This window comes from Chlamydotis macqueenii, chromosome 5 (genome assembly GCF_036417535.1).
Source record: "Chlamydotis macqueenii isolate bChlMac1 chromosome 5, bChlMac1.mat, whole genome shotgun sequence".
Taxonomy (NCBI): domain Eukaryota; kingdom Metazoa; phylum Chordata; class Aves; order Otidiformes; family Otididae; genus Chlamydotis; species Chlamydotis macqueenii.
In genome coordinates this window covers 50,956,294-50,972,157 of record NC_141560.1, presented here as the reverse complement: position 1 = coordinate 50,972,157, position 15,864 = coordinate 50,956,294, and the positions used below count along the sequence as shown (strand labels likewise).

General features: G+C 51.2%; 1 protein-coding gene across 1 annotated transcript in view; it reads left to right on the top strand.

Moving 5' to 3' along the window:
• Positions 1–865: 865 nt before the first annotated feature.
• Positions 866–15,864, top strand: part of CD81 (CD81 molecule) — a 35,224-nt gene continuing 20,225 nt past the window's right edge. Inside the window, exons 1-2 of the mRNA XM_086748745.1 lie at positions 866–1,016; positions 12,003–12,117. Coding sequence (XP_086604871.1) covers positions 951–1,016; positions 12,003–12,117 — 181 coding nt within the window. The 5' untranslated portion in view covers positions 866–950. The remainder of the gene's footprint in view (positions 1,017–12,002; positions 12,118–15,864) is intronic.

Genomic DNA, 15,864 nt, shown 5'->3' with positions numbered 1-15,864 from the left:
CTAGGTGCACGAGAGGCTCCTTGGTTCATGCAGCCTCTTATCTTCAATCTCTCTGTTTGTTTTGAGGGCAGGGAGTATTTTTATTTTAATATTTATAGATGGAATGGATAAAAGTGCAGAAAAAAAGATGTTGTGGGATGCTATGATGTAGCAAGAGAGCAGCTTCAGAATCCTTTATCCTTTATCCTTTAGACGAGCAGGATTACAGCTACTGCTGCAAGCAGATGAATCATACTGATAATTTGGGATAGCATATGCATTACATGCATAAATAGCCCCCCAAATCACCTTCCCGTGGCTGCTACTTGTGCATAGCAAACTCTTTGTTGTGAGCCAACAGTGGCTAGGAAAAAGACGAGAAAAGGGAGAAAACAAACAAAGAAAATAAAAGTAAAAAGAAAAAAATGGAAGAAGGAAAAAAGAAAAAAGGAGAGAAAATAAAGGAAAAAAGGAAAAAAGAAAAGAGGGGGAAAGAGAAAATTAAAAAAAAAAGAAAAAGGAAAAAAGAAAAATAAAATGACAAAGAGAAAAAAGAAAAGGAAAAAAGAAAAAAGAAAAGAGGAAAAAGGAAAAAAGAAAAAAGGAGGGGAAGATAAAAAAAAAGAAAAACTGAATAAGAAAAAAAAGGGGAAAAAGAAAAAGGGGGGAAAAGAAAAAGGAGGAAAAAGGAAAAGGGAAAAAAAGGAAAAGGGAAAAAAGGCGAGGAAGGAACGGGGAGGGAGGAAAGAAAACCGGCGAAAAGAAGCACATCACCGCCCGTTTCGGGAAGGGGTAGGGGCGGTGCGTGCTGACCCCCGGGTCCCGGAGCGGGGGGCGTGTCCGGGGGGCGGGGCTTACGCGGGGGGGCGGGCCATCTCCTCCCGCGCCGCCGCTGCCGCCCCAGCCCGGCAGCAGAGACCGAGGGAACAGGACCTGGAGCTGCCGCTGCCGCCCGCCTCTCCCGCGCCGCCATGGGGGTGGAAGGCTGCACCAAGTGCATCAAATATCTCCTCTTCGTCTTCAACTTCATCTTCTGGGTGAGCGCCGGGGCGGTGGGGGAGGGCTGAGCCGCCCCCGCGCTTTAAATATAACGGGGCTGCAATATGGCTCGGCTGCCTGCGCCTGCTTTTAGCCGCTGCCCCCAGCCCTTGGACTTGCTGCCTGGGATGTGCCGCTGGGGCTGCTTTGGGTTTTTTTTTTGGCAGGGTGGTCTGCTTATTCTTTGCTTATTTTTCTAATGCATGCATATATATTTATTTACTTGCATATGTATATCTCTTCTGTGTATTTTTTATATCGAGATATGTTTATACGCATCCTTTCCGAGCGGAAGGGCGGGGGGTGCATTGCGGCCGCGGGGTGGGGGCAGAGCTGGGGTGAGTGGGGGCCGCAGTGGGTCCGTGTCCCCTCCGCTCTGGGGCATTCCCTGGCCAGTGATGAGGGATGGATGGAGGGATGAATGCTGCTTGGCAGAGGGAGAAGAAGCGCTGGCCCAACCGTCTGCCGCAGAGGAGCCGGCGAGGAAAGGATGTTCAAAAAACATGGGGGATCGGGGCTGGTTTTGCTCTCCCCGCCCTGAAGGGGCTCAGTGGCCCTGGCACTGCGTTGGGAGCCAGCCTCGACACCCGTGTTTGGGTCGCGCCTGAGCTGGGGACCGCTGCCTTCGCCGCCTGGGAAGTTATTTTAGGATGCAAATCTTGCCCAAGCTGGAGAGGTTGCCTTTCCTGAGAAAGTTTCTCATGAAATAATCCATCCAGACATGCAGCTAATTTAGCAAAAAGCATTGAATCCTGTTTTCCCAGCAAACCAAGTTTGTCCCGGTTAGAAACCCCCTCCGGCAGTGAGGGGCTGGCGTGGCAAAAAACACGCTTGCTCCCCACTCCTTTGCCTGGGAGCAAGGAAATGTGCCCAAGCAGGCTGCTTTTTTGATTTTATTTATTTTTTTTTAATAGGCTGTTTTCCATTCCCCAAAATGCTGGTTTTCTCACAAGCGAGCCTGACCCCACCCCGCAGAGGCAAGGCACCGCTTGCTGAGCACTGGCTGCATGCTCAGGATGCACCCCTTGTCTGACACCCCGCTCTCTTGATGAGGAATTTTGGGGGTTTTCTTAATGTTTGCTTGCAGCAGTGAACCCAGCAAGGAGGGCTGGAGAGGCGAGGAGGGGAGCAATGTCTACCAGAACAAACCCTGCCCTTCTGAAGCCTCCACCTGCTGCCCCCTCCCCAGGGGTGCACGGTGAAGCTCGAGAGGGGTCCCCATCTCTGGGAGGTGTCGGGCTTAACCGTTGCGTGGGAGCGAGCGCTGTCAAATCTGGCCTGATTTTGGGCCTGTTCACCCTGTTTCTGGGCATGACGCTGACCAAGGGAGAGATGAGGACCTCTGACAACAATGGTGTTAATTGATACCTGATGAGTTGCCAGCCGCAAGATGTATGCGGGACAATCCTCGGTTGTTTCTTTTTTTTTTTTTTTTCTTTTTTTTTAATCTCTTCTTCCACCCTGAAAACAGCAGGATGGAGGTGGGAAGGCTTTTCTCTGAAGTGTTGTTCCTTCCGAGTTTACTATGCTGATCCCAGGGCTCTTTCTTCCCTTCTGGTCCCAATTTCCTGTCATTCTTGTCGCTGAAGCTGCCGGGTGTGGATGTGAGGGAGGAAGGGTCTCCTGGGCGGCAGGAAGGATGCCAGGGGCTCTGCACAGCTGCCGCTGCTGGGCAAGCTCGCTCGCTCCAGTCTGCCTTTGCGAAACAGCTGATCTTTTATAAACGGGCATTTTGCTTCCAGGAGGAATAGCCGATCCGTTTAATTTCCCTGTTGGGACTTCTGCTGCCTTGCCCTACTCTTCGGAGGGAGCCTGATGCCTGCTCCTTTCGACCGCTGGGGGGAGATGCTCCAGCTCCTCCCAAGGAGGGGTGCCTGTATGTACCCGGCTCCCAAAAACACCTCCCAGCGCTGGGCTTGCCTGCAGCCAGTCCCCTTGGGCCATCTCTTGTGGGGGTGGGGGGCCTGGGCTTCGTTAGAGTTAACGATGCTTTCTGCGAGACTGGCCAGCTGAAGGGTGGTTGAACACCAGGTCTTAGGGTTTTCAAGCCCTTTTGTGTTGTTTTTTTAAACTTTTTTCAAGGGGAATTTTCGGTTTAACCACCAAGCGAATGTAGTTAGCAGCCAACCTGGCATCCCCAGCTGGGGAGGGGATGCCTCGGTCGCCACTGAAGCATGAAGGTCCTTCTCATAGGGTAGCATTTAAGGGCTGGACGTGGTGCTGAGCATCCTTGCTGCAGGGTGGCTGCGTTGAGACCCCAGCTCTGACCCCGGGGAGGTGCGAGACGAGGCACTTGCAGCCCTGTGGTTCTGCCAGCTGGTTAGCGTGCGGGGCTCCTCGTGCTTATTTGCTTATCGTTTGCCTTGTACCCAACCGAGGTCAAGCACCATTGATGAAAGCAAGCAGAAGGCAGAGTCCAAAGTTTGGCAGGCTCTGCATCGTGCCGCATGGGAGCTTGCTCCAGCGCCCGAGAGGAAGAAAGGAAGCAATTCTCAGCCTTAACGGTGTTAATAAATAAGAAAGAAACTATGATAATGTATTAAAGCAGCCCTGCTGTCCTGCCGGCGTCTAAATAAACTGACATCCCTCTGGCTTCCCCCCTCTTCCTTCCCCTGGTAGCACAGGGGCGGTTTCACAAAGCTGCCGTGTTGAAAAGCAAAAGGAAAAAGCAGCGCCTCGGCAGCCCTCTGTGCCAAAGATGTTAAACTTTTATTGTATTTTGTGGGGTGGTTTTTCCTTTGTGTGTGCGTTTTTTGAGAAGAAGGCGCCAGGGTTACATGCTCGGTCCAGAGCGGCCCTTGAGGAGGAAGCAGTGGCTGCTGCATGGACCATGGGTACAAACGGGTGCCCGTCCCGGGTGAGAAGGGTCTGCGCGTGTTTCACAGTGGCAATTGCTGACCGAAGCAGTGGAGGAGGCCAGGACCTCCTTTACCTGGTTAGTAAAACACAGGGCTGGTAAGGCAAAAGCTTTTCTGTGCTGCAAACCTGTCCTGAAACCTTGGGGTGGCTGGTGGTGAGAGGGAGCATTGCCGGTACTCGTCACTGGTGCGGTGGGCAGTCCCAGCTCACCCAGAGTGGAGCATGTGGCAGGGTGGAGCTGCTTCTCCATCCCAATCTCAGTAGACATCTGGACTTGGGCTGCTCTCCTGAATTATCCAATAGCAGAGTGCAGTGCCTGGGGCTGAACTGACCACAGTGGCAAAGAGTCCCTGGAGATGACAAAGGAAGCCAGGGAGCTATTTTAAAATGTAATTAAACATAACCAAGGAGAAATTGGCTTGCTCGGAGAAGGATTGCCCGGCTTATTAGCTCGTACAGCCCATGGCAGCCTTCCAGGCCCAGAGCACTACTGAGTGCCCTACGAGAGAGGGGTTTAATTAAAAGGAAGAGCTTGCTCCTAGTTCCGTTTTCCAGGCACCACGTAACCCTTTTTCTCTTGCTTCTGTTGAGGGGATGTGGTGCGGTTGAGGTGTGAAGGAGAGGAAGGGCAAGAGCAGAGGGAAAGTGGAAGCAAAAGTCTGTCTCAGCAGTGGTAGTCAGAAGGCAAGGGCTGGAGTAGTCGGGTATTTTCTTGTGCAACACTGGAAAATCTGTCTGCTGGAGGCTGCAAAACGTGTACAAAGATATTTGGCTTTGGTGACAGTGGAGGGTGGTGGCAGCTCTCTGTGGTGGTGGTCCCATGGTGACAGCTCTGCTGAACAGCTCATGACCCTCCTGATGTGACGAAGGAGGGTGGCTGGGTACTGCTGATCACAGGTTTAAATGGGGAAGGGAAGAGCCAGTGGCTCACGGGGCATGCAGCTCTGAAGCAAGGGTTTGAAATAACTCCCTGGACTCACAAAGCAGCTTGCGTTTTGTTTTGGATGCAAGCTTGTACTGAGCATCGCTGCGGAGTTTGGTTTGGTTATTGGTCTCCCTGGGAATTGCAGGGAGCCCTGCAAGCAGCAAGGATGCGACGCTGGCCCAGAACTTTCTTCCACTGACTTTGGGTTTGGTATCCTGGGACGATGTGCAGGCATGCGTATTTCCACATGTGTTTGAGACCCTGCAGCTGTTGAATGCCCGTCTTTGAAGGACAAGGGAGAGGTTTTCTTAGCAGGCTCAAGTTTCCTGCTGGTGGCTCTCTGGTATGTGTTTCTCGGCTGTCTCTCAAGGAACACAGTCCTACCATCACCTACGGAACCTCTTTTGAAGTCTCTGTGTGCAGAAGGTTATTTGAGCAGGTCTTTTGAAGAGACTGGTGCCCTGTCTTATGGGGGTACCCGATCTCAGTTAATGGCTGCAGTTGCAAGGAGGGAGCATCGCTGGTGGCTGGAGGGAGGATTGCTGTTTTCCTGAGGTTATTCTTCTTTCATAATGCTTGTCTCCTGCATTAACCCACGTACGATGCCTTGAGAAACACTTTGATCCTGTACTGTGCAAATGTCTTTCACTGCGTTATTGAAAAGGGAAAGCAGTTGTATTACCATTGTAGTTGGATGCCTGAGTATGAGGCCAAATTACTTTTAAAGCAATATCCGAAATTGTTTTCCTCTCTGCCGAGGGTGATTAAACCCTGCTGGTAGGTTGTGTAGCGATGTTTCTGTCTGCAGTGTAGTGATGCTTCTGTCCGCAGTGGGAGCCGGCATGCGGGCTCAGCGCTCCCCATCAGAGGACCCCACTCCTGGATTTCGGTGCCGGATTCCTGCTCTCCGCCCATCCATCAAGCTTTATTTGGCCTCTGGCGTGCTGCTCCTCCAGGAGTGTTCCTCTGGAGCTTGTTTTGAAAATCCCTGCAGTGTTGTGCGGCTGGTAACTATAGGCACCAGTGGAGAATTTCGCCCCAGCCGGCCACTCTATTAATAGCCACTGCTGGGCGTGGAGCAGGGGCTGCATGCTGCCTTCCTCCTCCCGCCTGCTCCTCTTCTGCAATTTCTGGGCAGGCCTTGCGTGCAAACTTTCAGCCCGATCTTCGGCAGACAATGAGCGTGATCACCATGGAAGGCAGCGGAAAGACCTCGCCTTGCCTGCGCTTTCCAAGAAGAGTCCTATCCGTCGCTGCGGTTTGCGAGTGCCTGGGATGAGATCAGCGGAGAAGCTTTTACGTTGTGTGGCTGTCAGGCTGCAACCACGTTTTTCTGATTTAAGCCACCTCCGCTGCTTACACTTCCTCAAAAAGTCTTGCAGGGGTCCTGATGTGTTGGTGCTCCAGGGCATTCGACAGTCCACACCGACAAGAAGCGTGAGGGCACTTTTCACCTTAAAATTTTAAGTGAATTTTTGGCGTGAAGTCCACCTATCGTAACAAGAAAACCGTCGCAGCATCAAACCAAAGTTCCCAGGTTCGTGTGTGGCCTTTTGGCTCCCAGCCCCCTGCTGCACCCTGAGCCCTTTCAGCACTTCCGCAGGGTGCATCTATTTGCAATAGAAAAGAAATTAAACTTCTGCTTTCCAACGTTCAGGCAGGCTTGGCGCTCTCTGTACCTGTGCACCTGCCGCCAACGGTCATGCGCTCTTTCTCCTGCCCGCACGATGGTAGTGCAGAACCTGTAAGGTCCTAGCATGCATCTTGCAAGCCTCTTGCACAGCCTTGTGTTGCCCTTCCAAAGGTAATTTTCGTCAAGTTAAAAATCTGTAGCTCCTCGCTTTTTTTTTTCCCCCGCTCACACTAAAATGAGTGATGAAATGACATTTCACTATTTACACTGTGCATTTTGGAGAATACGGTATCTGCTGCTCCACCTAGAGACGCACAAAAAAAACAGGGAGCAAAGCATTTGGCCTCAGAGACCCCAGTTTAGCGATTCATTCCTGGCTGTGTGATGGGCTTCTTGCACGGCAAGATGCTTCACCCTTGGCAAGCCGTTTCATCCTTCTGCACCTCGGTTCCCACGCCTAAAAGAAGGAGAATTCGATTTTACTCCATCTCGGCCACTTTGCAGGTTGTGCTGGAGAGGAGCTGTGGGGATCTCTGGTTGGGCTCCCTGAGTGGGATCTGGGTGCTGTCTGCCCAAAGGGCTCAGCTTCCAGGCGGTGTAAGGGAAGCCACAAGCTTGTGCAGCGTGAAAACCTGTTAAAAATCTCTGATCATCTTCCTGAATCATGAACCAGCTAAAATCCATTAAGCTTTCTTGGAGCATCCTGCTTCTTGTAAGTGTGGTATTTCACAAGCATCGCAGCACAGGCTCCGCCAGCGGAGTCTTCACAGCGAGGCAGGAGCTTCTCCCAGCTCTGGAGCGAGGTGGGAAGCAGCATCCCAGCGGCAGGACCAGCCGTGGCCGTGGGAAGCAGTGCTGCTAAAAATACAGCATTGTGAAACTGCTGGCACCTCTGCTTCCCTTCTCCGCTGGCTTGAGCAGCAGGATGTCTGCTTGCTTCACTTTGACATGCCCAGCAAGCAGCCCTATAGCCAGGGCTGCTTCTTCCTCTTCCTCCTCCTCCCTGCCAGGAAACCTATTTCAGAGAGGGGCGGAGGGAAGGGAGTAGGAGGAAAAGGGCCGGGGGCAGCAGAAGGGGCCAGGGGTGATGCACGTCCTGGTGTACGTGAGTGTCTGGGGGAGCAGAAGGCGAAGGTGGGGACAGCTTGGATATGGGGTACCCTGTATTAAAGAAAAGAATGGGGCCATTCCTTGCACCCCTAAATCATGGGAATTTCATGCATGGTAGTTGGGGCAAAAAGCCAGGGCAGCACACTCACCATCTCTATGATGCTCAGATGCTGATCACCCATCACCTGGGGTACCACCCCATCACCTCTTGGGAGGCTGAGGATTGCTTTTTCCCTGCCCTATGCTGCATCCGATGGGGGCTTCCCCTGGCCGTGCCAAGCAGGAATGGCGTCCCTATGAAAAGCAAGCCTTGGGCAGGCAGGATCCAGCTGAAAAAGTCTGGCTGTCTGTGGAAGAAGCAATAAATCTCTGGGAGCTGGAAAATAGCAGCAAAGAGGAAATGCTGGAGCCCGCCGCGCCACCTCTGCTGTGCTGGCCGGCTGCTCGGGGCGCAATTGCCAGGGCTGGCCCCGTCCTGGGGAGCACTGGTGATGCACTGGAGGATACTGTGCCATAGACTGGGTGCCCTGCGGGGCTCACGGTGGATTTTTGAAGGGGCAGGGAAGATGAAGGAGCTGTTACTTTTGTCAAGGGTTATCTTCTGTTGTTTTGTTGGTTCGGGGCATACATCTCTGGGATTTTGTTTTGGTTTTAATTTAAGCAAAAGGGCAGGTAGGGGAAGGCAGCAGAATGAGAACTTCAGCTGCTCCAGAGCAAAGGAAAGTGCACGGCTGTAAAAGTAGCCGAGAAGGTTAGTTAGTAGCACTTAAAAGGCTGGAAAATAATCCAAATGCTCCAAGCTGAAGTCCGAGCAGTTGCTTGTTTTGGTGGCATCCACCTCTGCAGGCACCTTCAGGGAACAGCTGGCTTGTGGAAAGCAGATCTGAGAGCGATGCAGTGCTGGTGTGGCCGAACCTGTGACATTTAGATTATTGCTTTCATTAAAGCAGTCCCCAAAAATTTAAATAGAGAGCTGTGCTGGGCACTGGGGGTATATCTGCAATGAGTGACGGCTCCAGCCCTTGAGATCTGACTGGCCAGGCAAGCACAGAGCAATGAGGTACCTATGAGGTACGAGATCATGGGTACCTACAGGGGAAAATTTGAAAAACAAACAAACAAACAAAAAAAAACCAAACAAAAACCCAGTAAACCCTTATATTTAACATATAAGGATATGCAGCCTGGAGACCAGCGTGATGCGGCCATCGACGCTTGGAGCTCTTCTAGCCCTCATGTTGGCGTACAGCAGCGATTGTAGGATGGAGAGAGAAGAAAATATGCTTATATCTGGAACGAGTTGTTGTGTTAAAAATTAAATTATGCCAAGCGAGGTGTGGTGTAAGGCAGGGTTACTGTGGCGAGTTGTTGAAGTTTTCTCCCTCTTGTCTTCTTTCCTTTGGGAAGAAAGATGCCTTAATTACGTTCTGCGCTTCTTGGTGGTGGAAGGATGTATGGTTTTCATGGAAAAAGTTACTCATCGTAGCCTAAGCTCTGTTTTCATTAGTAAGTGAACGCTGCTTTCTTTTAAGGAATCCAGCTGCTGTTGGATTAAAACTTCCATTTGGAAGTCCTTGATGTTCTGTTAAAAAAAGCAAATGGAGTCGGGTGGTGCGGGAGAGACATGGGGTGTTCCCGGGACACATTTGGGCTGAAACCGGGCACATCTGGAGCTGGTTCAGCTGGCTGCCGTAGGCAGACGTCATTGTTGAGGTGGGTTTGATAAGTCAGAAGAGATTCTATCCCTTCAGCTGACGCTCTCAAGTGATTAAGTAATATTTTGAGGATAGCTTACAGTTCTGTGTTGGGCGTTTGGGGCAAATTTGATTGGAAAGCAGCTGGTGTCACCGCGGGTGTCAGGGGGTGCTGGGGTGGGTACTGCTGGGCATGGAGGGGGGGTGCTGGGGTGGGTACTGCTGGGCGTGGAGGGCGATATGCCGGGGCAGAGCAATGTTCCCTTGCAGAGGGAAAACTAACCCAAAAAGGGCTGCAGTCTTTTCTTCACCTCTCCCAGCCAGCACAGAAACCCCAGTCTTCCTCAGGGTCTCTTCTCCCCTGGGAGCCACCGAGAGACCTTTACTTTAAGAGTGGCACTGATTAATTTGGGGACATTCTCCTCCTCCCGAGAGGATAAACATGGGCTTCGTTATGTCCTCAGACAATGAACAAGTCATGCCAGGCTGGATTTGGGTAACTTTATGCAAAGCCACGAGCTGCCTTATTTGGAGCTCGATTTGAGCACGGACTGGCTTTCATGACTATTCTCTGTAGCAAGTGTTTGGAGAACCTCAGGCCCTCCCAAGCATGAGAGGGGTGAGGGACCGTGTCGGTGAGGAAGTTACCTTAGTTGCTGTGGGAGAAGTGTTAAAGCTGATTATTTTGGGGGCAAACTGAGGAAAGTTTTGTAAAGTCTTACCTCCTTCTCCAGAGAGCTGGTGGGGATTTTCTCCCTCTGGTAAATGGAAAAGCCTTGAGGTCAGCTTGCCCTGTGAGTATTGCACAAGTTGTGTGGTTTTACCTCAGCTTCGATGGCACCCCTGTAAAAATCTCTTAGCTGGGATTTGCAGAAGTGAGCAAGGAGGAACACCACTGGCTGACCTCCCAAGGGGCAAAGCCAGACTCCCACCAGAGAGTTGCTTTTACTGAACAAACTTCATTTTTTTTTTTATGTGACCTTCATGGTGCCTCTCATGCTTGTAGCTGACCTGACTCAGACCCTCATTTTTCTACTTCTGTACTTTTGGGTAGTTATCTTCCCTTTTTTAAGAAGAATGGCTTTGAGGATTTGGGATGCTCAGAATTAAACTGGCATTTGAACAGGTGCTCCCAGCCTTTCAGAGAAGCGATACTGAATTAATGTCATGGAGAACACAGTGAGTCCTGCTGGACATGCTCCAGCCTGAGTTCCTCTCAGTGACACCTTCCCTGCTGCCATGTCCCCAATCTGCTTCTGTCCTCTACTGCCATCTCCCACCCCTCCTTGGAAGATAAAACAGTGAGGAAGTTTGTTGTAAAATTTCCCGTTATTTGGACATAAATATTCCAGTGGTAAGCTGGGTTGATGCTCCATAGGCAGAACACCTCCTCCCATGTTTGAAGTGTGTTGTTATCCTTGCCCCGGGGGCTCTGTCATGCATGTCTGCATGCACACGTGTGTGTGCGTGCGTTCTGCTCTTCTGCTGGATGCCAGTGCAGGCAAGGCGACTGGTTCAGCCTCATCAGCTCACAGAGCTGTTCAGCTCCGTCAAACATCTTCATGGTGGCTTCCAAAAGCGGCATGGTTGTGCCGTGGCCTGAGATGAGGCTTTGCTCTGCTTCGGTCCCTGTACTAGGACATTAAGGAAAGCCGTATATGCCAGAGGAGCGGGAGACTGTGGTCCTAGCTCACAGCCCACACATGAGGACTTGCGTCCAGGTTTCTCTTTTTCTGTTGTTATGAAATTAAATGGGCAGTGAACCAAGCAGTGGAAGTGATGGTTGCAGGGGTTCCCATGCTCGTGGGACACCTTGGAAGGAGACTAGATATTAATCAAAGCGATACTGCGAGGGCAGACAGTGTGAATCCCCGTCTGATGTGGGACATTCCCGAGACCTGCGGTGGTGGGAGTAATGGGATATAACACAAAGATGCTGCTGGAAATATTACCAGGTCCCAGTGAGTGTGGTTTCTTAGACATCTGTGTGCTCCTAAACACTGTGCTAAACCTCAAGATGTGGACATCGTGAAGAGTGTGTGTTAGTGGGGGTGGAGGTGTTTTGGGTCCCCTGCGAGCAGGCACGGCAGCAGTTCAAAGCCACAGTATCTCTGTACTTGCTCTGCCTTACAAGCAGTTTTACTGCCTTTTGGTGTCATGTTGGTTGGACAAGTCTGAGTCCGAGCAACTTTTGGGGATGCAGAAAGCTCTGTCCCACTAGGTCTGCTCAGACTGGAAGCCTGACTCTGGATGGGAAGTAATGTGCACGCAAGACGATGGACAGAGGGAAAAACTGACGTTCCCCCTGCTTTCTGAGCCACAGTCTTCCCATCCTTCCTACCCAGTTCTCAGCAGTTCAAACAAAACGCAAAACCTTGTTTGTACATCACAGAGAAATGAGATGGAGTGATAACAGCCTGTTGGGAAAAGGGAGTAATTGGGGTTGATCCTAACTTCAATGTCATAAAATAGCTCTCAGGAAAGAAATCACCTGCAGGAACTGGAAAGGGCCTTGCACATCATCAGAATAAGGGGTCTCCTCATAAAGCAGGGAAGATCATGTGGCTCCCATGGTATGGGATGTAAAGTACGGTGCAGGGGTGGGATAGTGGTTAGGAAGGATGTTCATGTATGTCAAAGGAGTAAATAAGAGTTTACAGACAGATGAAAAGCAAGCCTATTGCTCCTGCTTGAAAACTGCCACTGCATGTCTGCCGTGGCCGGAGCAGTGGGTAACGCCTGCTTCCTTCTGCTTTCTCCCCAGCTGGCCGGGGGCATCATCCTGGGAGTGGCCCTGTGGCTCCGGCATGACTCGCAGACAACGAATATCCTTTACCTGCAGCTGGGGGACAAGCAGGCCCCCAACACCTTCTATGTTGGTAAGTCTGGGGATGCTGGTGTCGCTGCGTGGGCGTCGTGTCCCAGGGCCGACTGCGGTGTTTCTAAAAGCAGGGCAGAAAGCTCTGAGTGAGCAGCAAGGAGATTGGACTAAAAATACCTCCTGCTTCCCCCATACTCCCCAAAATATCCCCTGCCGTGCCAGTAAAAGTGTACATTAAATGTCAGCAGAATCAAAAGTCACAGCGGCTAAAAGCACAAAAAGACGTGTTGTGGCATAGCAGGGTTTCTCCGATGCCGCTCTCCGCTGCAGTCTCCCCTGGAGCATGTTTGAGAAGAGGGGAGACTTCTTGGAAGTGTGTCTCGTTTCCTATCCAAAGGGATGTAAAAGTAGCCGGTGGAGCTGCTGGCAGTGGAAAGTGAAGCTCAGCGAGCTTGTGACTCATGTTCTCCAGGAGGGGCAGGTGGAGCCACTGTGTGTTACGGTTAAGCTTAGCATGACTTTTATTAATTTTGACAGCATGCTGGCTAGCTCTAAGATGAAAACCCCTATTTTTGCCCTGTTCTCCAATGATCCCTCATGGACGAGGGGGAGCAGCTTACAGTAGGGACTGGTTGCCAGGCAGGGGCCTCCTTGGAGTGCAAGCTGCCAGGGCTGGCGTGAGGACCCATCTCATCAATGTCCTGTTCTCACCTGTAGCTGAAATTACCTTCTGGAAAGGGTTTCCTTTAGTTTTCCCTGCTTGCTCATGAAACAGCATGCCTGAGTCCTCTCCCTGCTGTGCCTGGTTCCAGTAGATGCTCCCGCTTTAAATAGTGGTGGGTTTTCCTCTCTGGCCATCTCCTCTCTCCTGCCTCACACCCAGAGCTGCATTTACAGCATTTCTTCTTTGTAGATTTTCCATTTTAAAAAGAGAAAAGGGAACTCTTAAGAAGTGTTCTTTCCAGGAACAAGCCCAAACTTCTCCTTTCTTCTAGGGGCCAGCAACTGATGTCTCACTAGTTAACACATTTCTCCCAAAACCAAGGGGACCTGGAGCGCGGAACCCCTCCCGCCTGTTGGGCATCCTTTGCTGTTCCATGCCTCGTTGTTTCATCTTTGTCCTCCTCCTTTGCTATTTAGAAGGCAATGGGGAATGGGCTGTGGGTCCCACCACTGCACTGACTTTCCAACGCCCATGGACGGCCCATGATTTGAAGCTGGCTGTCTCTTTAAAGTTATATTCAGCAACACATCAGCCTGGATTCCTTCTGGCAGCTGTAATTTCCATGCAGTAATAACAGCAGAGCATTTCTTTCAGCTGCTGCCTCTCCCAGCCAGCCCGCTGGAGTCTGAAGGCTGGGATTTCTTTTTGCTTTTTCTTCCCCCTCCCCCAACTGGTACTCCCTCCTTTTTCTCCTCTGACATCCAACATACACTTACACATAGACATGATGTTCCTGCTTCGGGAGCCAGAACCTCTCTGGGATTGGCCTCCAGAGCTGGGTTTTTTGGGGGTGGTTTGTTTTTTTTTTCCCCTTACAAACCACTTTTTGGTGTCTGGCATGGGCGCTGGTCCTGGGAGCTGTCAGGAGGCTTTTAAAGGTCGGCTGGGCTTCGCCACGGTGCTGCAGGACAGGAAGAAGCAATAAAAACTGTCAGAGGAAGAAAACTTATGCTGTGGTGTTTGCACTTGGTGAGGAATGGGGAAAGAAATGGTGCTTTGGTGTCTCCTGGTTTCTCTCTGTATCCCTTCCCCTGCCCCAAAGTTAAAGCTGTTTTGCTAAAGGCTGTTTTCCCACGGTGTCTGTGTGTTATGGGAGAGGAAAAATAATTAACATAGCTGGTTGGCATGTGGGGTCTGATGGCTGTGGGGAAGTGGGAGATGTGGAGGATGTGGGGAGCAGGGCAGCTACTGAGGTACCAGGGTGATGCTTCTCTGCCCTTCAGCCGGCTGCAGGGCTGCATCTCTCCCCAGCAATAAGGCAGGTTTGCACCATGGCAAGCTCAGGTCTTGGTTGCAGCTCTTGTTTGCGAGTCCCAGGCTCCACTGCAGAGTTTGCTGCCGGCGAGGGGAGAGCTGCTTGGGAAGGACAGGGTCCAGCCGTGCAAGGGCACGGGAGGAGAGGAGCAGTCCTTGCTCTGAGCTTCCCCTGCAGCCGGATGGCCACAGGCAGCTGCTCTTGCAGCCCTCGTGGGCACAGGCAGCTGTTCCCCTGCTCACCCATCCAGCTTGCTAGGAGGGAGCTCCTGGGATTGGGATTTCCCACAAGCGGTACCCCCCACCTGGCAATTTGGCACCGAATCCAACAAGTTGTCTCATGGGCTGGCTCGGGAGGGTATTAAACAAGCTCTTTTTCGTGGGCTTTTCCTCAGCACGGCTCACAAACCGTCTGATCCCCTAACCACTTGCTGCAGTCTTGGCTGTCGGCACTTCCATTTTTGCTGTGGACCCAATGCTCCCACAAAGGGAGGGAACACCATGGTTTCATGCTTTTGTGACTGTAAAGGAAAATGCTTGCTCTTCATCTGAGCTAGACTTATGGTCTCATATGCATTTATTTGCTTTATTTATAGTTGAAAAACTAAAATCCTTCTTGCTTCTCACCCTTGTGCAGCACTGTGTCTGAAGTGCCCTGCGTGTCTAGAGCCTGGGCAATGTGTTAATAGCAGGTCAGAAAACATTCTTAGCATAGCTAGAGGCAGTGATAAGCTGGATGCTAACAACTGATTAAACATTTCTTAGATATTTCTTGGCCATATACATCAATTGCAATTTAAAAAAGAAAGAAGAAGAAAAAAAACCTGCAACTGTGATTCAACGAGCTGTGAGAGCCTGCGGGGAAAAGGCTGAGCTGGTCCATCTCTGTGGATACCAGTACAAACTGGAGCGGACTGATCTCTCCACAATAATTTGCTGCTGTGGTGCCACTGGTTTTAAAAGTCCCTGGGCATTTTGAAAAGGCAAGTGACACTAGACTTACTGCATTTGCCTGATCTTGGTGGGATGATAGTGAAGGTATTGTGGCAGCACAAAGCTAGGATCCTCGTCCTTCAAGGATTTGGTTATGTGATGCCCAGAGATGGCCACTGCAGGCAAAATGCTTTCAGCAGGGTGGGAACAAAAGCCTTGGCTCTTGTTTGCCTTAAATCACCATCCCTGGATTTCACGTTTCCTCCCTTGGTGAAATGCTCTGGGAGCATCACTGAGTGTTCATCCCCGCTGCCCGCCCTTGCCGTGGTTTTCCTGAAGGTGTCCGGTGAGGAGCAGAGCACAGCGGCCGGATGGTCTGGGCTTTGCTCTCGCCCGCCAGATCCAAAATAGGAAATCTGCCTCCAGCTGCTCACAGCAAGTGACAGGGCAACGCGACCCACGGCTCTAATTAGCTCGGCCCTGGGAGCGGGGCCAGCCATGAGGAAGAGTGCAAAGGCATCCAGAGCTGGGATGTGGTTTTCCATATAGCTTTGGAGCTGTGGAAGGGGTTGGTTTTGCTTCTGTTTATTTTTTTTCTGTTTTATTAGTAAATCTCCTGGCCAGTGTATCCTCCTCTGTGCATAATGGCACTGGCGCTCCTTGGGAGGGGTGTGAGGTTTCGGACAGGCACGTGGTGGCAGCTTAAACTCGGCCACCGAGGCTGCTGCCACTACTCCCATTCCCCGCTGTCCTGCTGGGTATCGCTGCCCCAACAGAAAGGCAACAGGTTTTTTTTTCAGTTTTTATTTTTGGGTTTTTTTCCCTAGCAACCAGGTTGATGATGGTGGATCAGGCTCCCAAGCAGATCAGGCAGGAAAGCCTGTGGGAGACAAG